The 10,432-nt window shown below is 26.0% G+C and overlaps 1 protein-coding gene across 1 annotated transcript; it reads right to left on the bottom strand.

The window, feature by feature from the left end:
- Positions 1-2,015: 2,015 nt before the first annotated feature.
- On the bottom strand, positions 2,016-9,809 carry LOC145843899 (dnaJ homolog subfamily C member 1-like). The gene is made up of 12 exons (XM_082951166.1): positions 9,631-9,809; positions 9,070-9,189; positions 6,946-7,028; positions 6,565-6,676; positions 5,913-5,998; positions 5,123-5,275; positions 4,954-5,059; positions 4,341-4,671; positions 4,239-4,277; positions 3,859-3,918; positions 3,672-3,790; positions 2,016-2,381 (listed from the first exon to the last, which is right to left on the bottom strand). The coding sequence occupies exons 1-12, from the start codon at positions 9,793-9,795 to the stop codon at positions 2,304-2,306; spliced, it is 1,452 nt and encodes a 483-aa protein (XP_082807292.1). The 5' UTR covers positions 9,796-9,809; the 3' UTR covers positions 2,016-2,303.
- Positions 9,810-10,432: the final 623 nt, after the last annotated feature.

Here is a 10,432-nt window from a genome sequence, read left to right as displayed (position 1 = left end):
CAAGAAAAAATGTTAGAAAAAGCAAGTTATTTTTATTGAAGAATAGCAATAAGTAGATGAAGAACGAAATATTACATTAGATAAAGATAAGTCAACAGATGTTGGTAGCAATAGTCAAAGTTTACAAGCTACAAGTATTCTTGATTATAATTACACAAAGTCTGTCATTCTAAAACGAAAGCTATCTTCAGCACAAATGTAAATTGCTGGTGGTAAAAACAACTATAGAAAGCTACATTAACTTATAGATACTTTTAAAAACGTACGTAATCAACCAGCAGTTTGTATTTAAGATCTAGCGACAAGTTACTGTAAATCATGTTTATCTCAATTTTAAGATCAAAATAGTTGTAACCTTTTGGACTATTTAAAGTTTTAACATATACCGTCAAATTTTCACCATGTGTTTCAAACGGTTTATGTTTTAAGACAAATATAAAGCATAAAAATAATGTAGTTTAAATTAAGACTTGTCCGTGAAAAAGTTTCACCTCTTGCAAATTTGATTTTTACCCACAAATTAGTCAATACTTCATGTAAAAAGACATTTTTTTTAATGAAAGTTGTTTGTTTTTTGATATAGTTTTTTGTAACCCAAATGACTAGCAGTTAAGTTATACTACAGTTATACAGACTTAAAAAATATTTAATTCTTAAATTAAAGTCATTTTTTAGCTTCAAAACAGATTAGTTTCAATTGTTACAATCATAAACAAATTTTTCTATCTTCATACAACATTTACAAGAATTAGATAGTTTATTATAAACTTATTTATTGACAGTTGAAAAAAGAGTACTTTTTAATTTATTATATGTTCCAGTAAATATGTTTCACTTGGATCTTTATAAGCAAACGCTTAAATTTATATTTTGACTAGCTATATTGAATACAATAATTTAAGCTTAGTAAAACAATCTAAGAAAATTTCGACAAGTCTATCGGAGAAAAAGTCTGGACTTACATGGTTTTGAGACAAGCTAGAGTAAGAGTTCATGATCATCAGACTACAAGCTTTGGGTAAACTGAGACCAGGGTTTCGTTTATATTGAAACTCGTCAGTCATCAGTTGCAACCGAAACATGCATACAAACAAACGGTACCTTCACGATAAAATATGGTAAACCGTTTGTAGATTGACAACTGTAGTATTTTTGGTGTACATATTATAAACAACATTTGAAAACTTTAAGGACTGTGTATAACTAGCAGGTTAATTACAAAATAAAAAGATGTGTTGATGTGGTTGTACAAAATAAATAAAAACTAACTTGCTTTAAATAAACTTAAATAAAAAATAGTTATAAAAAAAAAATTTCTAAACTATTAATCTATAGTAATTATGCGTATCTTTCGTAAACTTACATACTCATCTACTTTATCTTCTATTTTTTATTGTTTTTAAGAACTCAGTTACAAAGTATAACTCGTTTAAGACAAAAAACATGTGTGAGTTTAATAAAAAAAAGTTATGTGCAAATTCATTTCATCATATTTTCAAGCGAACTTGCTTCAATAGGATCGATTTTAACAAACGATCAACTTTGAATTATGAATATTTACAATTAATATATTTCAATAGCAAGTTCCACAATACTTATTACTTAGAAACATTAAGATTATGCTTTATTCCGCTTACCTTAAAAATAAATAAATACAATTATAAAAACCATAACAAATAGACTTAGAGAAAAAAAAAAGATTTCAAACTAAAAGTACATGAAAAAAAAACTTAAAACGTTCATTATACTGAACAACAAGTCACAATTTTAGACTGTTGTAAGAAATTTTAATTCATCTAGGCAGAAACACTTTAATTTCACTAAAAATGTTGTGTTACAAAAAGTTTCGTTTAAAAAATTTTTTTAATTTTACTTTGAAAAGAAATCTAAACATATATATTATGTTTTTCTTGGCAAGATGTAAAAACAAAATAACAATGTTAATTGTGATCATTTTGAAGTACAGAAAAAATATTTTCGTACACCAAATTAAAAACATAAACAAGTTAACAAAATATTATCATTTAATTTATTTTTTAATATTATTTAGAAAAATCAATCTTTATCTCGGCCTAACTTACTAAAAAAATATAGTGCTAAAAAGTCATCCACCTTTATATATTCTTTACTTAAGTTTTTGTGAAAATAAAATTTAACACACATATCAAAACTTTGGTATAGTTAAAAAATTTAAAACTCCTAAAAACAAATATAATATATAAATTGATCATCAATAAGAGGTGCCACAAAAGAACTAATCACAAATATAAACATTTAAAAAAATTGACAAGTCTTTATTGCAGCTATTTCGTTTTATTTGCAGTTTTCCGCTTTTTAAGAACTTGTTGTGACAGAAACTTGTAACGAGCAATGCAATCCTCCTAAAGAAAAAATTCTAATTAATGAAAAATATCCGAAAAATCAAACTCACTAATTCAGGAACTTATCCATAAAACAATGATTCTTTCAAATCAATCAGATTTATGAGATCGTAGTTGCAACAAAGTTGTTTTTCTTAAACATAATAAAATTCTTGAAAATAAATTTTAAATAACGTAACTGGTAGTATGAATACTAGTTTACAACACCTTATTGAAAAAATTAAATTTTCAGAGAGTCTTGTTACGTCTTCAAAAGTTTTATAAAAGTTACTAAAAAAAATAGTTTAAAATATAAAAAAATATAAAAAAATTCTTATAAACCACTTCGTTAATAGGGGACCTTAAGCACCAAAGATTTTTCAAACTGATTTTTTTTAATATAAGGGTAAACATATTTAGAAAAAAAATACCAATTTATTTTACTTAAAAAATAATTAAATACTATAGTAAAAAAACTGCTGATCTAATTAATCTATGGAGATTTTTAGATACTATAAAAACAAAGAGCCCACTTAATAAACAATTAAAAACTCTTGAAACTGATACACAACTAAATACACAAACTTCAGATTAAATATCTAGTGAAGAAAAAAAAAAAAAAAAATCAAAAGTGTTATTTTTAGAAGAATAAACAAATGCCTACAGCTGATAAAATACTTAGTTTGAGAAAAAAACTTCTTCAAAAATAAGTTTACAAAAATTTCAAATAAGAGAAGTAAAAATTATTAAAGTTTAGGTTTTACTTTAATTTTAGACAACTAACAAAATAACTCAATACCACTGTTTAAACAAGTTAATCTAGTATATATTGTATTTTATAAATTAAATAAAAATAAATTTATAAACTAATTATGTAACTGGTTGTTTAAACTGATCTAATAAAATAGTTGAATGTTCTTTAAAATTTATACAAAGCTTGACTTATAAAAAGCACAAAAGTTTAAAAGCTGCTTATTATTCTTTCTTATACTTAAACAGTAATAAAATGTAAAACAAATTAGTAACATTACTAATTTAAGACTATCAATGTTAAAAAATGTATATAACATCTACATAACTTTAGTTTCAATGCTCTAACATAAAACAACTTTTTACCTTTAAACATGGAGCGTTCACAAACATTTATTTATTTTAAATTTTATTTTTAACATTATGACATAAAATACAAAAACTTAGTTAAAAAATCTTTTCCAAGGCACAATTTTAAACTTGAAAACCTTAACATCTCTAAATCCCCAAAACCTAACTCTACCAACTAATTCAATGTTGTTATGCATTCAAAGAACTCACCACAGTCTTGTCGGGCACGCATTCTGCGATTTTCACCCAACGATCGGTTTCAGTTTTCGGGTAGGACACCAGAGCTCCCTCTAATATCTTCTGCTGCTTCTGACTCCACTCATCCGAAGCTGTTAGTAAAATGCGCATTAAAACTTAAAAATTATGTTTAAGTCAAATTTTGTTGAGTTTGTCTAACCGTTCGTGGTGCTTGCGACTTCTTCAATGAAGTTGGACACTTGCTTTTTACGCTGACGTACTGTGAAGAATACAGATAACGTTTTAAATAAATTAAAAAAATACTAAGTCTAGGATAAATTTCATAATTTTAATTAACGATACTTTTTTTTTGACAACTATAAAAACTATACATACATCCTAAAATTTATTAAAAAATAGTTGTACTTAGATTCGATTAAAACTAAATATTTTTGAAATAAAATATACAAGCAGAAGAACATAAAATAATATTAATAGATTTTAAGTCGGAATATGTTTATAAGAAAAGTCAAGTTTTTAATTTTGGAAGATATCAGCGTTTAAAGATCCTTTTATAAACAATAAATAAAAAATAAATACCTGCGCCATCTTGGCCTCCATTAGAATTGGCTGGCTTTCCTGAAAAAAAAACAGTTAAAATAAAAAAAAAAACTTTCAAAATCAATGTAAACAAGTACAAACCAATCACTTGCTTGGCAAGTTTTGCTTTGGTGGTTATAATGGCAACGGGTCGGTCCATCACCTTGGAGATGACGGCCCACCTGTCCAAGGTTCCGCCCGGGTACTTCGCCATCAGCTTGACCAGCTGCGTTTGGTCCTCGTCCGTCCACGGTTTGGGGGAATTTTTTTTCTTGCCGCGGCGACCGGAGTTGTAGTACTCGTCGTCGTTGCTCGAGTCCGAGTCGTACATGGCTTCGATCTCTTCGATGCTCAGCGCTGATTGGTCGCCTGAGTTCGGAGCGTAGTCGGCAGGGGGTTTTGGCGAAGAAGATTTCGAGTTTTCTTCGAGTTGCTGTTGAAAGTGCACATATGGTTGTTTTTGTTTACAGTAAAGCTTAACATGTAGAATTACTGGCGAAAAACAAAAAAAAAACTATTTCAATTTAAAGATGCATTGTCTATATTAAATATTTCTTTACTATTTAAAAATTTTATAGTGTTTTGAAAAAAAAAATTAAACTTTTTTATTGTAAAACCTGAAGTTATAATCAAATAGTAATGCTTCGCATTTTACTAAATATTTAAGAACATTTGTTTTAAAATACATAATTCTAGTTCAATTAAAAAAACTTACTTTTTTTTCTTCGTACTTCTTCTTGTTCATTTCTTTTCTCCTTCTTTTCTGCTCTTCTCTTTTTTCTTTCAGTTTTCTCTGCTCTTCCTCAAATTCTTTTTCCATTCTAAAAAATGTTTCAAATTACTATTATGTACCAATCAAGGGGATAAAAATAAATAAAACAAACCTGCTTTCCTCCTCTTGTCTCTTTTTTATATACTCGTTCCTCATTTTGTTTTGCTTGATTATGTGAGGTATTGCTCTGCATATATTGAAAATACCCAAAGGGATTGCAATCGGTAAAAGGTTCTTAAAAGTTGGCTTTGGTGCTTCTAAGTTGCTAAACAAAAAACATAATACACAATTAGTATACTACTTAATTAAGTTGAAAAAAAATGTATACAAATTCAGATTTCATAAATTCAACTTGAAAAAAAAAGTACATGAAGAAAAATTTTCAATAACAAATACTCATTATAATTTATAAGTCATTTAGTCAAATTTTATCCTAATAAAAATAAAAAAATATATAAAACTTTGTTAAGTTAGATTACTAAGTTTCAAAATGTATTGCTAGAAAATTTTTATTAGCTTTCAATAATAAACAATTTAAGAATTAACAGCTTTATACAAAACATCATTTTAGATATACTTAGGTTTTTGAATATCAAAAAACTTTGATTAAAACACAAAAATAAAAATTTTGACTAACATAAAAAATGAATTTAATATTTCAAAGTTTGTGTTGTGAAGAATAATGAATAAGATGCAGTGCAATCTTATATTTCAATCACATATGTATATTATGAAGATATGAAAAATGATGCATGCCATGTTATACCAGTTTGGTCAACAACCAATGTTTAACACTATTTTAAAAACAATAAAAAAAACTTCTTCAAAAAGCGAAATTTTTAGAATTAAACAATAAATATAATATATTTTAAGGCGTCAATTTACAATAAGTTTTGATTTACCATAAAAGCTGGATTTGTTTTTCAATTTCTTCTTCAGAGAGATTTCTCTTTTTCAGTGATTTTCTGTATTTTCCTTCCCTTTCATCCTTAAATGCTTACTTTTAGAAATTACAAACTACTCAATTATGTAGTGTTATTTACTTAATTGATAAAAACTTGTACTATATATAAACAAAACAAGAATAAATAGACGAAAGTGATTGTCGTAAAAGAATATAACGATAAAATTGTAATATACAAAATTCAAAAAGTTATTGGGCCACAATGTTTCAACTTAACAGTTTTATTAATAAATATAATACAAAATAAATTTAAGTCTATTTCAAACAATTTTAGTTGTAATAGAAAAAACTTAGTTTATGAACTTAAAGATTTTTCGTTGCTCATTAGTTTAGTATTAAGTTACTTTTGTAAATGTAAATTTTGTTCTTCGTTTGTTAATATTGTGATAAAAAACATAACCTAATAACTTGGATTAATATTAATTGATAAATAACAGTAAAATCTAGGTCAATAAACGTAAAGTTATATTTATTAGGTGTATATTGCTAATTTAAATAACTCAAAATATACAAAATGATGCAGTTTTATATGCAGATATACTTTTAATTGATAAAGAATACTTTAAAAAAATTACAAATATTCAACTTACAAAATTATTTCTTTTATCCAAAAATCCAGCCCATAGACATATGTAATGGATAATAGTCCCAAAAAGAGTAAGAAAAAGGAATACTTCAAATAATGAAACTTTACGCAGTTTGCTGTAATTTATTAAGCATAGTTAGTACAGTAAAAAAAAATACTGATATTTATAAAAAACTACGCTAAACTAAAAAAAAATACAATAAAAATTTAGCTAAAAATACAAAGTATAAAATTTAGCTCATTATATTAAACAAGGTTTAAAAAACATTATTAGAACTTAATCTCAAATAAAAATTTATGATACTACAAAGTACTAAATCAAAGTAAAGGATAATTTAAACTACAAAAAACATTTTAATTAACAAAATTGAAAATGAAAACTTACGTTGGCACATATAAATATGAACGAGGAAGGCCATTGACAAGAACATTGTCATAAATTTCCCTCTTTTCTTTATTTTTAAGAATCTTAGAGAAAAAAAAACACTTTACTTATAATTACTTTAATAACTTTACTATTTAAACAATTATAAAGTAAACCAAGCTTGTATCAGTTACTGTCGTATTTCTAAATTTACATCAACTAAGAATTATATAAAAATTACAAACAGAAAATTTATGTCAATATGTCACTATTTACTATTATAGGAAGGTTTTTGAACGTATTTATATACCATTTGCAACTTAATATCAATAGGTTCATTTTGTTTTTTATATTTTATTACACAAAGCTTTTCAAAATCATACAAGATTTCTTTGTCAAGTGATAAATTTTAAATGAAATTTGAAAACATTTTTGTTGAGTGAGTAGCTTAAAAATAACTTTAAATTATGACATATGAATAAATTAAAATAAATACAAAAAATAGAGATTCAGTAATTAAAACTAAAGGCATGTTTATTAATAGATTGTTAATAATTTTGTTTTACCATTTAATGCTACTTGCGTATTTAAGTTAGGTCGCTCTTCTTCAATCAATACTGATTCCAGGCTGTAAAGTTCGCTTTTCTTACATCGTTTTAAAACTTTAAAATTTTGAACAATGTCAGAGTTTTGACAGGATGTGCAATTAAAAAGATGTTCAAATATTGCGCTGTTTTTATCTGTTCCGCAGTGGTCTGTAATTCGTCGGAATATTTGCCGTGATGTTTCTCCAATGTAAGAGATGCTCTAATCTGCAGAGCAGGTATATTTATAAATAACATTTGCGTCAAATACTTCCGAGCATTTACTTTTGTTGCTGAAGTAGTCAGAAACCTTTTTGGTGGTGTAGGCCGGTTTAATACTAATGTTGTGTTTTTGAAATATGGATGCTATTCGTTTTTGGAACCTTATTGAACAGCTTCCAACGTAAACTGTTGTGAAATAAGCGTAGTTTTCGGTATCTGTTTTCTTTTCATTTTTTGTGTTGATATTTTCATTTTGTTTAAATGTTGAATTGTCGATTTTGTGAGCTTCAAGAAATTTGTTGATTTTGGACTCAAGGTTTATTGGATACTGATTCTTGAGTAATAAGTTTTTAATTTTTGTAAGTTCATTTTTAAAAGCGGTAAAATTTGAGCATATATTAAGCGCTCTGTTTAGATAAAAGTTTATTAAACCGAGTTTCCAAGATTTAGGACAAATACTAGTATATTGCATAATTAGACCTGTGTCTGTTGGTTTTCTGTACACATTTGTGTGTAGTTGGTTTGATATTTGTTTTACTTCAGTGTCAAGAAACGGTAGTTTTCCGTCAACGGATCTTTCTAAAGTGAATTCTAAGTTTGGGTGTAGAGTATTCATTTCATGATAGAAGTTTGTTAGTTCAGTTTGGTCTTGTGTGACTACGAATATATCATCTACATACCTTGTGTAGAATAGAGGTTTTGTTTTTGAATTTGTTTGTAATTGGTAATTTTCTTTTGCTGCTACAAACCAATTGGCTAGGATTGGGGCTAATGGGCTGCCCATTGCAACACCTTCTATTTGTTTGTAGACTTTTTCACCATAAAGGAAAATACTTTGGGAGCACAACTGTAAAATTTTCCTTAATATATTTTTAGTAATTTTAGTTTCTTTAAAAATTGATTTGATATTTGTGTCATAAATTGTTGTTAATATGTCTTCAATTACTTCTTTTAGCGGAACGTGTGTATATAGGCTTTTGATGTCTAAACTAGCAAAAGTGTTTGAGTGTTTTATATTTAGCTTGGATATTTTGTTAACAAATTCATTTGATGATGAAACACTATATTTGTCATACAAGCAACTTTTTATTTGTTTTTCTAACCATTTAGCTAGATTGTAATCTGGAGTGTTGATAGCTGATAATACTGGTCTTATTGGATAATTTTCTTTGTGCGTTTTTACTACAACATATAATTTGCCTGGTTGTGAGCCTCGTGGATATAAAATATAAAAAACAAAATGAACCTATTGATATTAAGTTGCAAATGGTATATAAAAATGTCACTATTTATTTTAAGATATAAAAACACAATTTAGTAAAGAAAGTTAAAAACAAACATCAGTGATTGCTACTAATAGTCGAAACTGCTCTTCTGCATTTTCATTGTTGTTTTTATCAGGATGTAAAGTTAATGACAGCGCTCTGTATTTTTTGCGAACTTCAGATGTTTTGCAATCCTAAATATTTAGTACATTATAAACTACAAAACAGTACCAATAACTTGAATAGACAAAATCTTAAATAGTAACGTTTAAGGACATTCTGATAAATACAAAGAAAATTTAATATAGTAGTCTTCATTGCAGATTTATATTTTTTTAATTGTATATTTGTAACAAAATATTTAATTTTTATTTTTATCAAATTTTAACTAAAAATATTGTTACTAGACTTATTTAAATCATAAATATAAAGTGAAAGCACAGTCATAATTAGTGTTAAAATACTTTTTATTAAGAAATAAAAAAGTTTAAAGAATATTTTTAAAGATAAAAGTCAAGAATTGAAAATGTTTTCAATAACCACCAATCAAGTTTATTAAAACAGTTAAACTAAACAGTTAATTAAAACACTTAAAATTATTTCTTTACAACATTAGTTATGCAAATAAAACTAACTGATGAAACTCCAAGGAATTCATAAAAGTCTTTGTGCTCAAAAGATTTCGGAAAATCATTTACTGTGTCATAGACTTCAAGCTCTTCAGGACTCAAACCCCATGAAGAGGCGTGAGATTGGGGAGATAAAGAAAAAATTAAAAATAATAGCAGCACAAACTTCATTTATATTTTAGCTTACAACTGAAAAAATATAATTAAGGTATTTAACACAGTAAGATCAAATGTGTTTACTTTTAACTATTACTTTGTATAAGTAAAATTTGGAAACTATTTAAGTTCAAAATAAATTCATAAATAGGTTTTAATTTGTAGCTTTCATTTTAACTGATAGAATCAGAATCATGTTTAAAACATACTTAGTGAGATATTATAAATGATAATAATTTATTCAGCTGATTAAATATTTAGCTGATTTATTATAAGAAACATAAATGTGTATAAAAATAACATAAAATAAATAATATAAGTATATGATGTATATTTAACTTTGCCTGATTGTAATGAATGTAAAAAATTGTATTAATTGTGATAACTACGTTAAATATAATTCATAAAAGAGCTCCAAAGTAAATTTAAACAAAATATGAAAGAATACAATCCTGCTTAAAAATATTTCAATTGCAAGGGTATAATTTGTAACTTTTTAAGTTTTTTATATCAAAATACAGTAAAATTAATATTTAAAATATTTGCAAATACAATAGAACAGTGGTCGGCACGCTACTTCAAATCCATGAACCATTATATCACAAAATAAAAATTCTGTGCACCCCAATTTGCATTCTTTAGCGCTGCTAGT

This window comes from Thalia democratica, chromosome 9, assembly GCF_965202585.1.
Source record: "Thalia democratica chromosome 9, ktThaDemo2.hap1.1, whole genome shotgun sequence".
NCBI classification, from domain to species: domain Eukaryota; kingdom Metazoa; phylum Chordata; class Thaliacea; order Salpida; family Salpidae; genus Thalia; species Thalia democratica.
Note: the sequence above shows the minus strand (reverse complement) of the source record. Positions and strands in the feature narration are given on the sequence as shown.

Bases quoted from the DNA above. Each gene is read 5' to 3' on its own strand.
- LOC145843899 (XM_082951166.1), bottom strand. From the start codon at position 9,795: ATGAAGTTTGTGCTGCTATTATTTTTAATTTTTTCTTTATCTCCCCAA. The intron at 9,190-9,630 runs GTTAGTTTTATT...CTAAATATTTAG, and splicing joins AATTCCTTGGAGTTTCATCA to GATTGCAAAACATCTGAAGT. The intron at 5,999-6,564 runs GTAAGTTGAATA...TAAGCATTTAAG, and splicing joins TGGATAAAAGAAATAATTTT to GATGAAAGGGAAGGAAAATA.